Source organism: Bubalus kerabau, chromosome 4, assembly GCF_029407905.1.
Source record: "Bubalus kerabau isolate K-KA32 ecotype Philippines breed swamp buffalo chromosome 4, PCC_UOA_SB_1v2, whole genome shotgun sequence".
In the NCBI taxonomy this organism is placed as follows: Eukaryota; Metazoa; Chordata; class Mammalia; order Artiodactyla; family Bovidae; genus Bubalus; species Bubalus kerabau.
In genome coordinates, this window is record NC_073627.1 from 17,077,298 (window position 1) to 17,097,485 (window position 20,188).

The following is a 20,188-nucleotide window of genomic DNA, read 5'->3' on the forward strand; positions in this document are numbered from 1 at the left end:
CTTTAAGGTGATGTCAGGGATTCCTAGAATATTCCCGCGACTAGGGGATTAGACATCTGTTCACAATTGCTTTGGAAAAAAACGGTTCATTTTTCATTGTCTTCTTTCCCATAGTTGTCAAGAAACTACCCACAGCCCAGGCCGGAAGAAAATGAAAGTAGGTGCTGGGGATCAGTCCTGCCATGTTGAGGGTGTTTGGCAATTTGCTGTCTTTGTGTGGCCGTGTTGAACCTAATCCTATGGAAGGAAGTAACAACCGCCCCCTGCCCCCAGAGGCAAAAATAACCCCACAAAGCTGGGGAAACCCTAGCTGCAGCAGTCAGCAGGGCAGTCCAAGTGTGCTGGATGCAGAAGAGATACGAGTTTGAACTCATGCTGAAAGCGAAAGCAAAGGCGGGCAAAGGGAGGATCAGTCTTCCTCAGACATAGGATGACCCGCTGCAGGTTTTTTTTTCTTTCCCTTTACTGGGATTCTCCAGCATCCAGCACTCAGAGGAGCTTCTTGGGTTTTCTTCTAAACCCCGGAAGGGCGCTGTGTAGCCATTACATAAAGGGCTATGTATTCACATAGCCATCATTCACAAGTTAGTATTGGAGTTACTGGATTTTCTCACTCTTTGGCCCAAGCTAGTGGGCCTGCTGGATTCAGAAGATGAACAAGGAAAACAAGTGTCGGGAAAGGGCCAAGGAGCCAGGCCAGCTGTCTCCAAAGCAGGCTTATTATCCCATAGAAAACCCGACTAAAGAAAACGTGCTCAATTAAAGCAGGCAGGCTGGTGGTCAGAGGTGGGAAGAACTTTCCCATCAGCTGGGAGGATAAACGTTACAGTGAACTAAGGAACGGGGTGCCAGAGGTGACAGTTCCATCCCCAGAGGCTGTTCTGGAGAGAAATGTCACAACTGCCTGCCTTAAAAGGTTAGAACAGCTATTTCCACTCAGGCTTTGCCATCAGAATCACCTGGGGAACTTAGAAAAATATAGATTACTGGGCCCCTCCCAGAGACACCGATTCAGGCACTGGGGGGGGGGTGGGCCCCTGGTGACCCTGATACAGTCAGTGGTCATGGTAATGCTTGTGGGGACCCCGCCCCCCGCAACCGACCGGCCCGCAGCTGCTGAACCAGCTCAAAGCTCCACAGGGTGGGGCCCAGATGACGACCCTAGAGCACCCATCTATTATTCAGGGCACGCAGTCCCGAGAACCTGGCAGATCATTTTCAGAGCGGGGAGGGCTCTACAGGGCTCTCCGTTCACAAAAGGAACTCGTAGAGTCCCAGTCCCCGGGCGCCACCGCGGGGGTCCAGCCGAGCCGGGCGAGGGCCCAGAGCCCCCTCGCGCCCTCGCAAGGTCGCGGGGCCACTCGGTGGGCGGCCGGTCCCCCGGCGTCATCGCCCGGGTCGACCCCGAGCAGCTGCTCCGCCTTGGGCCGCCGGGAAGGGAGGCCAGGCAGGGAAAGGTGAGGGCTAGGAAAGACCTTTGTGTGCGGGCGCACGCACCCCGTCTGCGCCCGGCCTTTGCCGAGAGCCCCGACTCCGTCCATAGAGGGCACCCCGCGCGTCGGCCGGGAAGGCTCGGTGGCCCGAGGCTCCGGGCAGAGTCTCGGCGCCGCGCCCAGCCGCGCCCGTCCCCAGCCCCCGCCCCGGAGCGCCGGCGCTCTTCCCGGTTCGGGAAATCTGCAGCGGCGGGCGCGCCCGGGCCGGTCTGGCTGGGCAGGGGCGACCCCTAGTGCCCAGCGGGGCCCGCTGCCGCCCTGCCGCGGGGGGCGGCCCGGAGCAGGATGCAGAGCCTCCCTCCACACCCCGGCTTGGGGATGCGGAAGGGGCACCGCGGCTCCAGACCTGGGGCCCCCGGTTTGGGTGCCATCTCTAGAGGACAGGAGAAGAGCGCCCCCGGGGTGGTGCTTAAAAAAGAGCCTCCGCCGAGGGAACCCTGCCTCCTGTGTTGCTCCGAGGCAGATGGTTCCCGCCCCCAGCCCCACACCGTGTCACCAACCGCCTCTCTTCAGGAAGCTGGGACTAGCTCTAGGATCCACCCCCTCCCGGTAGAGTCCTAATGTGGGGGCCTCAGATTTCCCCCGCTGGAAACGGGTCCAGGCCCTTTCCGCCTGTCCCAGCCCTGCGCACACCCCAGGCGCCGGCAGGGGCAGCCCCGTGCAGAGGGACCGTCTTGGCACGCTGCTCAGACGCCGCCGGGGCCTGGCTTCCCGCCCGAGCTCTGATCAGGACAAGAGCCAGGGCAGCCAAAGGCGGATCCACACGCCTCGCGCCCTCCCCCTGGGGCCATGGCTTCTCTGGTCCCCGGCAGCCTGGCAGGACTCACCTGGTTGGCAGCGCTCTGTGAAGATGGGTTGCTACAGCTGAGTCACGGCTGTGACCCGCCACCCTAGCCCCATGCAGGTAAACAGGGAGGGAAAAGGCAACACATCAGGGCACAGCAGGTGACACAAAGATGCCAGCCTCTGTCGCTCATGCCAACCTTCTCACTGGGCACCCTGTCCTGGGCTCCTGGGAACCGAGGCTGTACACAAGATGCCACAGGTGGCACCGAGGTAAGGGCTGCTGAGAGGCCCTGGGTGGGTGTGCCTGGGTCTAACAAATGGTCACACAGCCCCCCTGACAGCTGCTTCTTGGCTGGCACGAATAATGGTCACCACAGCCAAGTCTAAGTCAGGGAGGGGAATCGTGCCTCCAGCAGCCATCAATACAGGTGTGGAGAGGAGCAGCCATGAAGGCCTTCAGCCAAGGCTGGGCCAGAGCACCTGCCCCCTACCTCAAATGTACAAGTCAAGGCAACTAGATTTGGGGGAAAGAGGAAGGTGAAAGAAGGTGGGCAGCTCTTGGAGCTGGGGCTGCATTGTGGTGGAGGAAGAAGCTGAGAGCGTCCAGGTAGGGATGGAGGGAGGCGATTACTCTTGTTCCCTTGCCCTTCACCAGTCAGAATGTGCTTCCAAATAGGGAGCGCTCACTCCAGCCAATGAGAAAATAAATATTGAGAATGAGAATCTTTCTCAAGAATAAAGAAAGCACCCCACCTCGCCTCCTCCTCTGACTCCACTGCTTCTCACTGCCCCTGTGCCCCCCCCATCATATGACCCTCTGTGTCCAGCCAATTTGATCCCTGAAAGACTGTGGGGTCTCTGTTCCTCACACTGTTCCAGGCACTGTAGCATGTGTGGTGTGTGTGTCTGTTGTGTATTGTCTGTGTGTCTGGTCACTGGTGCTGGGGCAGGGGCTTGGGGGAGCTGGGCAGGAAGGGCAATGATGCCATCCTCCTCCACGACAGAGTCCGCAGCCTGAGCTTCCTCTTGCTTTCCAGGTTCCGAGCTGGGAGATGGGAATGGCAGCAGTTTGTGAAAGCAACAGCCGAGTTGTCTAGCAAGGGAGCTGGCCTGGAGCTGGCCGGGCAGAAGCCTCTCCTCCTGGCCACCCTTCCTCCATGCCCACAAGACTCCCTTCCTCCTTGCCACTGAAACCGAAACCGATGTTCCCAGTTATCTTTTTCACCGTCTGCCACTCTCTTTTTGGGGTCTGGCTCGAGCATCCACAGACAGCAACAGCAACCCGCTCAGTCCCAGACTTGGGCTTGCTGAGCCCCCACCAGCTGCCCAGCTGCTGCCCTTCCACCCAGAAGTCCAAGGGGACCCATTGGCCCTAGTGGGCCCCATGGCCTGAGGTCCCTCTGTGGAGGGCACCCCTTCAGGTCTCACTCCACCCTGAGTGGAATCAGTAAACTGATGTTGTTCACCCGGTTTTGTCTTGTGCTCATTCCAGTCCCCTTGGACAAAGGCTCAGGGCCTGAAACTCTGAGGAGTACACCTCCCACACCCCCCACCTCCCCCCAACGTCTCACCTCTCCTTGCCCCCCCTCCATCACTGCCGCAAGGGATGACACCGCCTGGGCCCCCAGAGGCTGGCTGGCTGCCCCTGTAGGTACTCACTTAGGAGGGTTTGGTACATTTACTCCACACTTCTCTCCTAATTGCATCTTATCACCCAAAGACCAGATCAAGACTTAGGATGAAAAACAAGGCAGAGAATTTAGTAAGAAAAGAAGAGGTAGGTGTGTGTATATGAGACAGAGACAAAGCCAAGTCAAAAAATAAAGATGGAGGGAATGAACTACTGATACCTGCAAAAACGTTACAGCAAATGAAAGAAGCCAGTCACGAAAGACTACATACTGTATGATCCTATTTACATGCAATTTCTAGAAAGGCAAACCAGAGAAACAGAGCAGTGCTTGCTGGGGGTTGGGGAGGGGAGTGGAGATGGACTGCACACGAGCTCGAGGGGACTTTGCGGGGTGATGAGGGGCTTCTGAAAGTTGGTCTGTGGTTATGTTCACACAACTGGATTCATTTACTAAAGCTTATTGAACTGTGTGCTTAACACAGGCGAACTCTGGTATAATTGTAAAATATGCCTCAACAGACTTTCTAAACAATGGAAGAAGGGGCAGAGAAAGGGTGAGAGAGAGGAAAAGGTAAAAGGGGAAGAGGTGCTTCTCAAACCACCTTCAAGACCTGCCCTCCTCAGAACAAGAGTGACCACTGAAGATGTTGCTGCCAAGGGGTCCCCCCAATAAATTACAGTGTCAGTAGGGTTTAGGAAAAGCTAGATGTCAAAATCTTGTCTGATATGTTCCACAGTTAGGCAAAGTGACTCCAGGACTGCAAACAAGAAATTCCACCAGGCTGCCTAGATCCAAGAACCAAATAAAAGGAAATCTTTAAATGTGCATAGTCCCTAGAAGAGCCACTCAGGTTGAAAATATCTCCATAATGTACATAAAATTGCTATAACCTCAAGTTGCTCCACTCACCAGTGGAGCTCCAAGCCCTGATCATTCTATGAGAATGGGTCTTTATTTTTAACTGAATTGTAAGGTCAACTGAGGATACAGGATTTGTCCAGGAGCCAATACTGAGAAATATCTAAGGGACAATGCATATTTTAAAATAAAGTTTACAGAGAACTTAATGGAATTTGAGGTGGCTGGGTAAATATTCTGGCAGGCCAAACCCACAGGAAGATGTAGCAGGGTTTGAGGCAGCTGCCCTGAGACCGTCGTTACAGGTTTACACAGCCGGTGTTGGGTTTGGGGAAACTATCTGAAGGATTTACGGACAAAAGCAGGAGCGCCTCCTGTGAGGTCTGGGTGGCAAAAGGTGCAACACCACAGACCCGCACTGTTAATTCATCGGCACTGCAGCCCAGGGGTCTGCCGATGGGGCTTCTCATGGCCCAACATGCCAAAGTACCAAGTCTCCTTTATTAAAAGACAACGATGGGTCCAGTATTCTTTCCTGGGAAATCCCACGGACAGAGGAGCCTGGCAGGCTACAGTCCATGGGGTGTCAAAGAACCAGACACAACTTAGTGACTAAACAACAACGTGAATTTGTCAGTTTCTATTGTGTGTGTGTGAGTCACTCAGTCATATCCAGCTCTTTGCAACCCCATGGACTGTAGCCCACCAGGCTCCTCTGTCCGTGGAATTCTCCAGGCCAGAATACTGGAGTGGGTAGCTTTTCCCTTCTCCAAGAGATCTTCTCAACCCAGGGATCGAACCCAGGTCTCCTGCATTGTAGGCAGATTCTTTACTAGCTGAGCCACAAGGGAAGCCCAAGAATACTGGAATGGGTAGCCTATCCCTTCTCCAGTGGATCTTGCTGACCCAGGAGTACTGCAAGAAGCTTAACAATTAAATGCATTATTTGTGATTTAAAAAAAAAAAAAGACAATGATGGGGACTTCCCTGGTGGCCCAGCAGTTAAGAATCCGCACTCCCAATACAGCCAGCCCAAGTTTGATCTGGCCAGAGAAGTAAATCCCACATGCTGCAACTAAAAAAAATAAATAAATAAATTTTCATTAAAAAAATACTTAAAAAAAAAAAAGAATGATGAAAAGGGCTATCTCCCTCCCCTATAACTGGCTAAATATTGGCAGAATCTACTCGAGGCTGAGGCACATTGGACAGGACACAGGGTCTTTCTATGCCTTTGGCTCTTTAGGCAGCTTTTACCAACTATCAACTTGTGCTTCGCTGGTGGCTCACAGGGTAAAGAATCCACATTGCAGGAGACCTGGGTTAGACCCTTGGGTTGGGAAGATCCCCTGGAGAGGAAATAGCTACCCACTCCAGTATTCTTGTCCAGAGAATTCCATAGACAGAGGAGTCTGGCAGGCTACAGCCAATGGAGTCGTGGAATCGGACTCAACTTTCACTTTTTTCAACCACGCGCAGGTTGTGAAGACACAGGGGAAAAATGCACAGCGCCCACCTCCTTGGAGCTCAGTTCTCACTGGGGCAGCAGGACATGTGTAGAAAACATCATACTGAGGTAACAGGAGCCCACAGGTCGTGCTTACAGAGCACGTCCTAGGAGCTGGGCCTGAGGGTAAGCGTTTTACATTTATCTTTAATCCTCACAATACGCCTATGAGGCAGATACGAGTAACCCCATGTTACATGGGAAGGAATGTGCACTAGGGTTCTCTAGAGAAAAAGAGCTAATAGGATATATAGAAAGATTTAGTATGAGGGATTGGCTCACAGGATTATGGAGGCTGAGAAGTCCCACCGTCTGCCATCGGCAAGCTAAGGACCTAGGGAAGCCGGTGGTGCGGTTCCAATTCAAACTTGGGCCTGGGAACATGGGGGTGGGGGTGGGGTGGCAAGAGTGTGAACCCTGGTTGGCGTCTGAAGGCCTGAGAACCAGAAGTGTTGATGTCTGAGAGCAGAAGATGAGTGTCCTAGCTCAACAGAAAAGCTGTCCTTTCTCTCCCTTTTTGTTCTATTCAGGCCCTCAATGGATTGGACAATGCCCACCCTCCCACCCTGGGGAGAGTGATCTTCTTTACGGTTTATTGATTCAAATGCTAATCTCTGGACTTCACTGGAGGTCCAGCGCTTAAGAATCCACCTGCCAACGCAGAGGACACTGCAGCATGTCAGGCTTCCCTGTCCTTCACTGTCTCCCAGAGTTAGCCCAAACTCATGTCCATTGAGTTGGTGATGCCATCCAACCATCTCATCCTCTGTCTCCCCCTTCTCCTCCTGCCTTCAGTCATTCCCAGCATCAGGGTCTTTTCCAATCAGTCTTCTCTTCACATCAGGTGGCCAAAGTATTGGAGCTTCAGCATCAGTCCTTCCAATGAAGCACAATTTGAAAGCATCAATTCTTCAGTGCTCAGTCTTCTTTATGGTCCAACTCTCACATCTGTACATAACTACTGGAAAAAACCATGGCTTTGACTATATGGACCTTTGTCAGCAAAGAGATGTCTCTGCTTTTTAATATGTTGTCTAGGTTTGTCATAGGTTTTTCTTCCAAGGAATAAGCTTCTTTTAATTTCGAGACTGCAGTCACCCATCCTCAGTGATTTATATACACTACTTTGTACAAAATAGAAAACTAATGACAACTGACTGTATATAGTGCAGGGAACTCTAATCAGTGACATAAATGGGAAGGAAATCCAAGGAATACAGGATATATGTATACAAATAGCTGATTCAGTTTGCTATACAATGGAAACTAACAACATTGTAAAGCAACTGTACTCCAATTTTAAAAAGTAATAAAATATCCATAATAGTGCAAATGTCTCATATATGAACCAAGCCCCCACTTCATTTCTACACATCCTAAACAATTCTCCTTTTTTTGGCCGCAGAGTGCTGCATGCAGGATCTTAGTTCCCCAAACAGAGATCAAACCCGGGCCCCACAGAGTCTTCACCACTAGACCACCAGGGAAGTCCCCATCCTATGCAATTCTGTGCATTGAGTGCCATGTCCAACCCCAGCCCAGGCTAATCAGGTGTCCCTCTCCCACTGCCTCAGGAATGAGGCCAGAGAAAAAGGAAAGGAGAGAGGTCACTTTTAGCCCTTACACTCAAAACAGGCTTCTGAAACTCAGCACAGATGTCTCAGGTTGAGACAGAGTTCTTGAGCCTCAGAGTCTGACTGTAAGCTCATGGCAGGGGTTGGGGGGGGGGGGGGGGGCGGTGTTCTCTCCTGTATCCCATCCCCCAACCTTTTTATAGAGCAGGGAGGGTGGAGAAGTGATCAGCCAAGTCCTTCCCTTCTCGGTGCCTCTGTTTCCTCGTCTGTCAAGGGGCACAGTCACAACCAGCTGATATGTTGAGAGGATAAAATGAGTTTATTCATGGTAAGCAGTTAGAACAGGGCCATACCTAGTAAATAATAAGTATCTTGATCATTGCCATCATCATGGAGGAATGGCCTGTCTGAGGCAATGTCTCCGAGTTCCCTGCAGCCCCAGAGTAGGAAAAGACACCATCCAAAAGTTTCTCAGGTCCCAGAGAGAGATAGATAGACCTCCCTGAGTAAACCTGCAGGGCTGTGCAATGACTGAGGAGGGCCAGATCCCCGGACACATCACAGGACCTCAGAACTTAAGAGATGCCAGGCAGGAAAGAAAAAAAAAAAGCTGACTAGAAAACCTGAACTGACCAGGGTTTCCCTGAAATGGCTACAGTTCTGCCATCAGCCACTATCAGAAGCTAGTCCATTTTCTGCTTTGACTGCGAGCAACAAATCCATTTCAAGGGGGAAATGCCTGCATGCTGCTTTGTCCCTTTCCTTTCTCCAGGGCTGGCCTCCCTGGCTGCTTTGCTGGACAAGGATTGCCATCTGCAGATCCAACGGGGCCGATTCAGTGGGGAGTCGAGACTAAAGTCAGCCTTCACTGGGCCTCCTGGCTGCACTGACCCGAGACAGAGGCCTGAACATCCAAGCACTTTCATCTCACACCAGTCTCACTCAAGGGCCCTCCATGTTCCCTCCACTGCTTTTCCCTTTCCTCCCTCTTCCTGCCCGCCTTTCTCGGGAACTGCCTCTCCCTCCAGATGCAGTTCTTGACCTTGTCCCTGCCATAGACTCCCGCCCTAGTGCTCCAGGCAGCTTGGCAGGGCCTGGCCAGCTCTGTTCCAGGAGAGCCATGTGGTGCGGCTGGCCGGCTCCTCACCCCTGCGGCCTTGCAGTGCTGCCTGCTGGGCCAGGCCAGCTCCGCCAGGACACCTGGGAGCAAGCCATCTCTGATCTGACAAGAAGAGGTTGTGAGAAGGCCTGACACCACTCTCTGGAGAGCGGCCCGTTCATTCATGGATTCAGCGAGCTGTCCCGGAGGCCAGGTGGCCAGAGCTGAGCCGGTTTTTGCCCCACCAGTGCCGGCTGGGCTTGGAGCCTGGATTCAGTGCCCTTTGCCCAGGCACCAGAGGCTGGGTCTCAGGGCATCATAGGTGGAATGTAGAGAGGCTGAAGGCCTATTGCATAGAAATGAGCAGAAAGAAAGGAGTTTCTCCCATGCACCCTACCAGAACCAGCATTGGCCGGGGGCCAGAGGCAGATGACCCCAGTCCCAAGCCTTCCTCCTGCCCACAGAGAGCCACCCGGAGTCCCCCAGACCTCCCCTGGGCAGGCAGGAGCCCCCAAGCAGAACAAGGTCTATGGGGAGCCCCCAGGTGCACGTGAAGCTGTCTGAAATGCTTCTGGGTGGGGATTCAGGGCTCTGGCAAAGACTAAAGCCACCTGAGGAAAGGAGAGAAGAGTGGGGAACAAGTATTTCTGGAGTGATTTAAACCAGGGGTCCCCAACCTCCGGGCCATGGACTGGTATCTCCTGTCAGATCAGTGGCAGCATTAGATTAGAAATAAAGTGCGCAATAAGTGTAAGGCGCTCGAATTATCCAAAAACCATCCCTCCCTTCCCGGTCCTTGAAAAAACTGTCTTCCATGAAATCTGTCCCTGGTGTGAAAAAGGTTTAGGACTGCTGACTTAAACCTCTGGACACACAGCAGCCACTGGCCCCAGGGAGCCCTGGGGCATTTGGGTCCTCACTCCTTCAGCTGCTCCTCCCACCCCCAAACCCCACCTGGGAGCCTGTGTCCCCACCTTCACCACTAGGCTCTTCCTATCTCTCAGGGCAAGGGTCAGCAGCCAACTCCCCAAGGGGCTTGGGCTCAGCCTGCCCTAGCCATCTGTGAGTTGTGGCTAATGGCCGGGCACTCAACTCACAAAGGGAGCTGTTCCCCACTGTGGAGGGCTAATCACTTCAGGCTGAAGTGGATTAATCATTAAGGACCCCCACACACACACACAGGATTGGGGGTCCCTCCCTGAAGTGACCGGGCCCCTCTGTGTGTCCTGCTGCTGCTACAGAGAGAGGAGAGTAGGAAGAGGGCCTTGGGTTTCCAAGGCTCCGAAAAGGCCCTCTCAGACTCAGACACGGCACCTCGTCTACCCCACTGTGCTGGAGTCGCTTTCTCAGTGAGTATCTTTTCCTATCATATGGGCTTAAGCTTTGAACCACGTGACAGAATTACCGATTTAGAAAACAAGAAACTTGAGTTTAAAAATCACCAAGGCCAAACACGCATGTGCACACAACCTCGTCAGTTGCCACAGACAAAACGATCCCAAGCACCGGCTGAAAATGTCAGACTAGCCGTTCCCACTGACTTCCTGCTGGACCTGACATCCACATTCAGGCTTTCTAGGCCTGCCTTCAAGGCCTCAGGCAACCAGGCCCCACCAGGCTCCAGCCAGCCTGGCCTCCCCACTGGTCATCTGAAGCCCCAGGGGCCCCGCGGCAGGACCCAGCCCCTTCCCCTTGGCGTTCCCCAGCCCAGGACCTGGCCTGGATGCTTGCACCACCTCCCACCCACCTCCTTCAGGTTCCAGCCTCACTGCCACTGGAGAGGCCCACCCCAACCACCCAGCCCAAAGCAGCTCCCGGCCCCTCGGCCTGCTTCAAGCCTTCTCACTGCACCCAGCGCGACCTGGCACAGTTGACCATCCTTGGCTGGCAAGGCCTTCTCTGTTTGCGGCTCTAACTCCAGCTCAAACATCCTGAATGGAGGTGATGGTGGTGGGCGAGGTCCTGTGACCCACTCCCCTGCCTCAGGGCAGTTTCAGAGCCCATACTACCCAGGGACAAATGTGTACTCACTGTCTTGCAGCTCAAATGCAGGTGTCTTGGAAGCATGGTGGTGTGGGGCCCCCACCGCGGTCTGGCAGGGGTACCTCACACGCTGGCCTGGGAGCCACAGCCCAGAGACAAGCAGTACCAGCTGACGTTTATGGGACAATAACAGTTCGAGCGCCAAGGCCCCGTGCAGATTGCTTTGCCCAGGTGATCTCACTTAATCCTCAACCTCCTTAAAGGAGCCCAGGAGGTGCATCCTGTTCTCCTGTTTTACACTGTGAAAGGGGAGCCAAGTTGCCCAAGCTCACGCCACTGTCCTTTGGCTCCTGAATGCTTACTCTCACACGTATCCCCAGGAGCAGAGAGAAGGCTGGGGTCCCGTGGCCCCAAGACAGAAGCAAAACAGATGCAAGCTCCCCAAAATAACATGTATCTTTGAAGCAGTATGAAGGACAAGACTCCCGACAAGATAAAGTGGGGACCCTTCTCTCTCAAGCCTCTGAAAGGTGTTTTATTTGTTTGCTTTTCTTTTATCTTTTTCTTTTTAAAACAATAATGGCACATTAAAAAAAATTAAGAACTACAAAAAGGACCGTGTCTTGGAGTCTGTGCTCACATTGCCCTGGGCCATGGCGCCAGGACTGGTGATTCTAACTGGGGCTCCGGCCTCTTGGAAAGGTTCTGGGTGGGTCGTCTCCCCCACACAGGGGCCACTGCTCTGGGCCCCCCTTAGAGGGCGCACCCCAGCTCCCACTGACCCTGGCCAACCACCTTCTCTCTCTCCAAACTACAGCCAGGACCTGGAAACTTTAGGGAACTTACTTTGGTCCCCACAGGGGACTTGACAGGGACAGAGCCCTCCTCTGACCGGCAGGAGATGACACCCCAGCCCAGCCCGGTCATCCCCAGGAGGTCAGGGTGTCTCTCCCCGGTCCTGTCTCCAGCCCAGCTGATACCACAGTGATGCTCCGGTCCTCAGTCCCAGCCCAGAACCCTCCCGTCATGCCCTACGGCCACCCCAGCAGGCACACGAGTGACAAATGCTCAGCCCCCCTGTGACCCCCACCAACAGCAAGAGAGGGCTCCCCAGACCCCAGGGCCCTGGCTCAGAAGGAAGGGCTGGGAGAGCAGGCAGGAAGCAGGGCGGGGGGACAGGGGGTGGGGGGCAGGGAGGATGTGGGGTGAGGAGCTGAGCTGCCAGGGTAGGGGAGAAGCGACAGAGGCCGGCTGAGGGCTCAGGGAGGCTCCTCAGACTCTGCAGCGAGAAGAGGGGGTCCCAGGGTTGGGGGACAGGCCTGGGGGGTGGGGGCAGGGAGAAAGAGGCTTCTGTCCTGCCTCCGGTGACCATGGGGGTACAGGCCCGGGTGACAAGACCTTAGGGCCCCCCCAAAAGGAAACGCCATGCTGCACTCAGCCAGGCCTCAGCCCAGCCCTCATGGGAGGGAAGGACCCCACCAGCCCAGGCCCTGCCAGCCCTAGCTCCCCACAGCGCTCCCCAGGGCGCCACCTCCCCCGGCCCCGCCCACGCCCTCGGCCCCGCCCACACCCTCGGCTCTACTCCTGCTGCTCGTTCATTTCCATGTCGGACACCAGGATGTTCTTCTCTGTGGCCTCGCTGGGGCCGGAGGAGCTGCGGCTGTAGCGGGCACCCTCGAAGGCCCCACGCTCGACGCTCTGTCGCCGCCGGTAGAGAATCAGGGCAGCGGTCAGCAGGGCCAGGAGCAGGAGTACCGCCATCAGCACCACCACCAGGGCCGCGGGGTTCTCCGGGAGGGCTGCTGCGGCCGGAAGGATCCTTGGTCAGAAGCCCCGCCATGCCCGCCCGCTGCCCAGAATGACCAGGACCCGGGGGGAGAGGGCTAGTCCTGCCTGCCACTCACCTGATGGGGAGAAGCTACTCACCTGATGGGGAGAAGCTGCTCGCCTCAGCTGTGGGGGAGGAGGGACCAGTTAACAACAGTGGTAGTAACAATACAGTAATAATAAGCAAACGTGCAAGAACATTTCCTGCAGTGCCAGACACTTCATTGGCTCATCTACTTCTCTCATAGGTACTCTTATTACTGTTGTTGTTTAGCCGCTGAGTCGTGTCGGACTCTTCTGCAACCCCTTGCACTGTAGCCTGCCAGGCTTCTCTGGCCATGGGATTTCCCAAGCAAGAATACTGGAGGGGGTTGCCATTTCCTCCTGCAAGGGATCTTCCCAACCCAGGGACTGAACCCGCATCTCCTGTGTTGGCAGGCAGATTCTTTACCACTGAGCCGCCTTCAAAGCCCATAGGTACTTTTATTACCCCATTTTACATGAGTAAACTGAGGCCAGAGAGCTTGAGCAATTTACCCAAGGTCACAGAGTTGGCCAACGGTTTGGCCTGGGCTCGAACCCCATATCCCTGCCTTTAACCACTACAGAATGGTTACTGTCAACCAATGGCTGTCTACTCTGGCAATTTTCAGGAAGGACCAGTCCTTGGTACAGACCAATTGATCCCAGAGGAGGGTCCCGGCGACCCCAGGCCTGTTGACTCCCTCCCATCCACTGTGTGGCCTGCAGAATGAGCAGCGGCCCGGGGCCCCCCGCCCCCCAGCACCAGATGTCTCCCGCACCTCGAGGGAGCTTGCAGACGACGCCCATGGTGATGTTGGTACAGGCCCCCGGGCGCCACAGCCCACTGCTGCTCTGGATCCAGTAGCAGCTGTTGTGACTCAGCATGCTGGGGCCCAGGCCCGGGGGCCCCCAGTTGGAGTAGTTCACAGCTGTGTTGTCCTGCCAGACCAGGGTGCCCCCTGTGGGAAAGGTGGCATGCGGGGGTGCATTGTTGGGGATGGGGGGGCAGTGAAATGGAGCAGAAGCAGATGGGAGAGAAGAGGCCTGTTCTAGAAAAGCCCCACATCCCACTGATCCTCACCCTCTCCCACAGGCCCTCACCGCCCACCCCCCCACCCTTCACCACCAGCCAAGCCCCAGTGGAGGGCCTCCCCCTGTAGCCCGAGGCCTGCCCCTCCTGACCCTATACCCAGGGGGCCCACCTTTGGGGTTGAAGTTCATGCCCAGCCAGGCGCCCCGACTCTGGCCCTCAGAGCTCTGCAGATGCTCCCAGACAAACACGTTCTCCATCTCATCCAGGATGGACAGGACCGCGCCGCCCGCTGGACACAAAGGAGGCCGACGTCAGGGCAGGCGAGTCTCCTGGGGGGTAGCAGAGCCCCCGGAGAGGCCCCGCCCTCTTCCCTGGCAACCTGAGGATGGCATGGAGACGTGCGTGTAACGGGGGGCTACATTTACATCCATGTCCCGTCCCAGGTGGTCTGTGTGGATTGGACCGTGAGGGGCACTGAGAGGTGAGTGCAGCCGACAAGCAGAGTACAGCACGGGGACTACATTCGTGGGGTCTCTGAGCGTCCTCGAGAGGGGTCGCCACCCGGAACGCCCAGGTGGGGGCGCTCGCCCCCTCCCCAGCCCACCTCTCTGGCAGCGCTGCAGCGCCTCCTTGTGGCCCAGCAGCAGCTCCATGTGGAAGGAGTAGCAGTGCTCTCGGAAGGGAATCCATGCCGAGTCCGCCAGCCCCTGGGGACAGCTCCCGTGGTAGCTTATTCGTCGCGGAGGAGGAGGCCCTGTGAGGGGGGAAATGCAGGATTGAGGAAGTGGCCCAGGGTCCTCCCGGGGTCGGCTTCTCCCTGGCCAGCCCTCGCCCCAGCGGGTGGGCACTCACCGCCGTGAACTCCACACACAGCACCCTGCAACTTGGTGTCACAGCTGGTGGTGCGCCAGGCACCATCTGTGTCCACGTAGGCGCAGCCCCCAGGGTGCTGGGGCTCCCCGTCCTGCCAGCTCATGTAGCTCAGCGGCTCCTCCGAGACCCAGGAGTACCGCCGGGAGCCCTGAGCACAGGGGGCCATCAGGACGGGAGCAAGGGGACCAGCCAGGGCCGGGTGGAGGGGGGTGGCCACAGAAGGCAGGGGTTTAGGAGGAGACAGGAGGGAACTGGGGGTAGGGGGCCCCAGCCCGGTGCCTACCTCCTCACTGGCCAGCCCAATCCAGAGTGGCGTGCGCAGCCCTCGGGCGGCCTGAGTGAGGAAGGCCTGGGTGTAGGGGTCGAGCACGTGGGCCAGGCTGGCATTTCGGCTCTCACACAGCAACAGGGCGTCGTGCCAGCGCAGCGGCTTCTGCAGCAGCCGGAAGGTGCCGTTGAGGTAGGAGAGCTCAGCGCCCGGGGCAGGGGGCGACGCTGCTGGGGATGGGCTCAGGGAGGGGTCTACAGGGAAGGGGGCAGGACTCAGGCCGGGCTCTGCTCCCCTCACCCCATCCCCAGGCATGAGGCCGAGGGGGAACAGCAGGCAGAGACCAACTCTCCTTTGGGCACAGTAACCGTCGGTCACTGTTGTTGTTAATAATACGTTCTTACTAGTAAAGGGATGAGCAACCTTGAGGCTGACCAGGAACCCAGGGCAGAGGGACCCCTGCTCAGAGCTGCAGAAGCCTCAGATGTTGAACCACGGGGTCCCTGCCACAATGCATGCCCAATGTCTTAGCTCTTCCTGGGTAGCCCTCCAAATCCCAAACCTTCCTCCTGCAACCCCTGGATGCTCACTGCCTGTCCCTCTGATTGGTGCCTGGCCTTTCTGCCCATCTGCTTCCCAAGCAGTGTGGTCCCCTGAGATCAGGGACCATGCCTCATTCCTCCTGGCTCAGCCCACAGCGTCCAGCCCTGGGCTGAGGTTTCCAGGTTCCCGGGTGATACCTACCCGTGGCCTTCTGGCAGATGAAGCCGTGAGTCTCCTCTGCACAGCTCCGGTCATCCCAGCGGCCAGTGAAGTGGGTTGAGGGGCTATGCAGAACCACGGCACAGCTGGTCTGGGGGGAAGGAGCCGCTCAGGGGAGCCCCAGGAGCTGCCTGCCTTGTGCCACCACCCCCAAAAGTCTGTACTATGAGCAAAGAGGTTGCAAGGGGGTCCCCAGGCGTGAAGACAAGTGCTGCGGGCTAGGGCGGGTTAGCAGGTGCAGAGGAGGGCATGGGGCAGGGGCTTCCTCACCGGTATGTTGCCGCTGGGAGCAGGGCTAGGGCCAGAGGGCTCCCCAGGGGCCCAGTTGGTGTACTGCAGAGGCTCCTGCTCCACCCACTGGAAGTCCCTCTGCGAGGCATGGAGGCCAATCCAAAGGTCAAAGGTCACATTGGGCAGGCTGGCTGTGATGAACGCTGCAGTGCCCCAGAACAGACCGTGATGAGCCACAGGGCGGCAGCCCCCTCCTCACTCTGCTCTAGCCGTCTAGGGGGACGGTATCAGAGGATTCTGGGGCCTCCCCCTGGGCTGACCCTACCTTGCTCTAAGGGGTTTGCAATGGTGACCAGTTGGGCCTCTTGCTGTTCACAGGAGAACTGTGCCTCTGACCACTTCACCCGGTCCTGGGGGTCCTGGCCTTGGATTCTGAAACACTGTGGGGCGGAGGGGGAGGCGTGACACCCAGCTCCACCTCCCTGGCCCCCACACCCAGGAACTCCGACCCCTCAGCGCCAGGCGCTGGGGAGGCTTTGGGGGCTGGGAGAGAAAAACAGGAGAACCAGAACATCTGGGTCTCCTTGACCAAGGCTCTGATACCCTCCCGACCTGGCATGGCAGATTCACATACACTTGCCCACCCCTGAGGAATTTTAAAGTGGGAAGATTTCTCTGGGCCACCAAATGCTCCACTACCTATGACAGCAACCCCTGGGCCACGCCTGGGGCAAGGTCTGTCTGGTTCTTGGCTTCATATACTTCAAAGGCCTTCAGCAGAATTATTGGTATCATTACAATGATGCTGACAATTAAGAAAGGGACCGGTTACATATATGAAATATATTGTTTTGGATTAGGTGGAAGAAGCTGTAAGAATAAGCTTTTGGAGCAATTCAATGACATGGAGAAATACTCAAAATACAACACCGAGGAAAAAAAAGTTGGCTACAAAATTGTGCTATTTAGTATGATCTCAATTACGGGGAAAAAGTCAGGAAGTGGAGTAACAAATATGGATAGTGGTTATCTCTGGAGAGTATAGATGAGTTTTAGTTTTTTTTGTTTCAAAATATAAATAATACATCCTACTCTTTTTGTTTTCTTTAAGGAAGAAAAGGTATATTATTTGCTTGAATAATCTGAAGACAGGGAGAGCTCCATGACACTATGAGCTGGCTGTACTCCAGCGCATGACAAAGATTTATGGATTATGTTATCTAGTGTTAACTAATCTAATCCTCACAACTCACTTAAGCAGTCTTACAGTGTCCGGCAAAGAAGGCATGATTCAAAGCTCATACTAAGGATGCCAGGGAAAACCACAAGGAAATAGCACACTTTCCTTCCTGGGATAAGCTCTTTCAGCCGCTAGATAAAAACAATGAAGGTCTAATCGGGTTGGATGAATCAGCCCATGGGTCACTAACTACTCTTGGAAAGAAACTAACCCTCTAGAAGGAACATTTTGAAAACATGTTTAGATGTACATCCATCCTGATTCTCTTGATTGCCTCAAACTCTCCTAGCTGCACACTCAAAATAGTTGGAAAGAGAATCTTCTAAATGTTTTTTAAAAAATCTTCCAGAGACTTTTTTTAAACCCTCTCAATCAGTTCTTCTCAGTAGTTTATAAGGCAGATTCATTTAAATGCAAAAATTGATGAGCTAGTTTTTAAACAAAAATCGGCAGAAGGACTGAAAAATTTAACTGGCATTTAACTGGCAGAAGGACCGAAAAATGGAGAGAAGGACTTAGAAAGCCCAGCCAATGATGGATGAACTTTCTTCATCTATTTGTCTTTGTAAGGCAATCTTTTCATCTACAACAACCATTCAATCCATGTTCTAAAATAATTTGAACTCCAAATAAGACCTTGAAGTCTGAATCAGTGTCAGACCTACATTTTTTAATAAAGTATAGGGACTTCCCTGGTGGTCCAGTGGTTAAGAATCTGCCTGCCAATGCAGGGGACACAGGTTCTATCCCTGGTCGGGGAATATCCCACATGCCACAGAGTAACTAAGCCCGTGTACCACAACAAAGAATAGCCCCGACTCGCCACAACTAGAGAAAGCCTGCAAAGGTCCTACAAAGGAGGACCCAGTGCAGCCAAAAATAAATAAAGAAATTAAAAATTAATAAATAAAAATAATGAAGCATATGTGATCACTTTGCTCTTATCAGAATTATTTAAAATAGTAATAATTATTATAATTGATAAATTGAAGAGTGAGCACAAAATGTTTTTCATACCATTAAAAGGAAAAATTTTGAAAACTTAAAAATACTGTTTTAAAATCTTTCATTTCAGTTCAGTTCAGTCGCTCAGTCGTGTCCGACTCTTTGCGACCCCATGAATCACAGCACGCCAGGCCTCCCTGTCCATCACCAACTCCCGGAGTTCACTCAGACTCACGTCCATTTAAAATCTTTAGCTCAGGCTTTAGATTGTTTTGTTCTTGTACATATTTTATTATATATGACATCAGTCACATTAATATGGAAAGTGAAAGTGAAGTCGCTCAGTCGTGTCCGACTCTTTGCGACCCCATGGACTATAGCCTACCAGGCTTCTCTGTCCATGGGATTTTCCAGGCAAGAATACTGGAGTGGGGTGCCATTTCCTTCTCCAGGAGAACTTCCCGTCCCAGGGATTGAACCCGGGTCTCCCTCATTGTAGGCAGACACTTTTATCAGCTGAGCCACCAGGGAAGTCCCAATATGGAAGTAAATACATATATTTACTTTTGCACACATATGTAAGGCACACACATATATTTTGTATGTTCAACATTTTGTTTTAATAAGAGTTCATTATCAAGATGTTTGGTGACCAAGGATCTAGAAAACTCACCAAACTATATGGGCAACCTTATTACTTTATGAACTGGAAGGTGTCACTACACTGAGTTAGTGTCCAAGGGGTCCAGCCCTGGTCCTGGGGCTGAGCAGGGGAGAGGGTGGTGGGTTCAGGCCAGAGGCCATGACTCTGATGTTGCCAGAGGGCCAGGATTCCTGAAGCTCAGCCTTCCCCTCGGGCGCCCCCTCCCTACCCCCTACCTTGTTGAGGAACTGGCTCCAGCCAGAGGGGCAGCCCCCTGTGGGAGGCGGGTCTGGGGGCTGCTGCTCTCTGGTGCTGTTGCGCCGCTTGCAGATGTAAGGCAAGGCTGTTGTGCACCTCTGGTCCCCCCAGTCCTCTGTGAAAAGTAAAGAGCAGTCACTCTGAGTGCGGGGCCTGGCTGCCAGCACCTGGCCTCAGGCCCTGAGAGGAGGCGGGGCTGGGACTCGGGTCCTGTGTCCAGCTCTGAACTCAAGTGCTCTGTGGCTGCTGGACAGGCACCGGCCTGCCCCTCTCTGGATCTAATCCTTCTTGGGTTGGGCGAACAGAGAGGATGAGAAGAGACTGAGGGCCCCTGCCCGGGCTCACCTCGCTGCCCTGAACACCAACCCTCCCCTCAGCTTCTGCACCCTCTCTGCCCTACCCTGCCCTCACCTCGGCTGGCCATCATGTACACGCACTTCTTGTCCTTGCCGATGGGCCGAGGTTTGCCGGGGGCCCAGGAGATGAAGTTTATAATGGAACCATCTGTCCACCTACAATGGCACAAGCAGGAGTGATCCCAGTACAGGGCACCAGGTTAGACCTCCCCTGAATGCAGAAGTGAGGGGGCAGAGACCAGGGCCCAAGTCTAGGGGCTCAGGGCCACAGACTGAAGAGCGAGGCTACTGAGCTCAGTGCAGCAGGAGCCCAAGGACCCAGTGCCTTCCATTTCTCTAACTAGAAAAGAAGTCTAAGGATCCCAGAGCAGGAGTCCAGTGGCAACGCTGTGCTCAGACACGCATATGCTCTCTGGTCTTTCTGTGCCTCATGCCTGGTAGGTGAGCCCTGAGCATGAAGAGGCCCCTCTGGACCATCATGTGTTCTTTCCCACGTCTTCAGTGAAACTTTTTCATGAGTGACCCCAGCATAATACGAATTGCTGTTATTTAGTGCCCATGGACAGAGTAGACTGGTAGGCTGCAGCCCATGGGGTCGTGAAGAGTCGGACACGACTAAGCGACTTCACTTTCACTTTCATGCATTGGAGAAGGAAATGGCAGCCCACTCCAGTGTTCTTGCCTGGAGAATCCCAGGGACAGGGGAGCCTGGTGGGCTGCCATCTATGGGGTCGCACAGAGTCAGACACGACTGAAGCGACTTAGCAGCAGCAGCAGCAGTGCCCAATAATGTG

At 54.6% G+C, this 20,188-nt stretch overlaps 2 protein-coding genes across 2 annotated transcripts in view; one reads left to right on the forward strand and one right to left on the reverse strand.

Moving 5' to 3' along the window:
* The window catches only part of LOC129650791 (probable E3 ubiquitin-protein ligase MARCHF10), a 37,253-nt gene extending 33,820 nt beyond the window's left edge, over positions 1–3,433 (forward strand). Inside the window, exons 7-8 of the mRNA XM_055579597.1 lie at positions 115–157; positions 3,317–3,433. Coding sequence (XP_055435572.1) covers positions 115–157; positions 3,317–3,354 — 81 coding nt within the window. The 3' untranslated portion in view covers positions 3,355–3,433. The remainder of the gene's footprint in view (positions 1–114; positions 158–3,316) is intronic.
* MRC2 (mannose receptor C type 2) overlaps positions 1–20,188 on the reverse strand; it is a 123,486-nt gene that overhangs the window by 50,847 nt on the left and 52,451 nt on the right. Inside the window, exons 19-30 of the mRNA XM_055575583.1 lie at positions 19,450–19,550; positions 19,017–19,153; positions 16,278–16,392; positions 15,992–16,155; positions 15,704–15,812; positions 14,975–15,213; positions 14,671–14,839; positions 14,423–14,572; positions 13,988–14,107; positions 13,565–13,744; positions 12,861–12,887; positions 10,983–12,736 (exon numbers count right to left, since the gene is read on the reverse strand). Of these exons, the coding sequence (XP_055431558.1) occupies positions 12,513–12,736; positions 12,861–12,887; positions 13,565–13,744; positions 13,988–14,107; positions 14,423–14,572; positions 14,671–14,839; positions 14,975–15,213; positions 15,704–15,812; positions 15,992–16,155; positions 16,278–16,392; positions 19,017–19,153; positions 19,450–19,550 (1,735 nt within the window). The 3' untranslated portion in view covers positions 10,983–12,512. The remainder of the gene's footprint in view (positions 1–10,982; positions 12,737–12,860; positions 12,888–13,564; positions 13,745–13,987; positions 14,108–14,422; positions 14,573–14,670; positions 14,840–14,974; positions 15,214–15,703; positions 15,813–15,991; positions 16,156–16,277; positions 16,393–19,016; positions 19,154–19,449; positions 19,551–20,188) is intronic.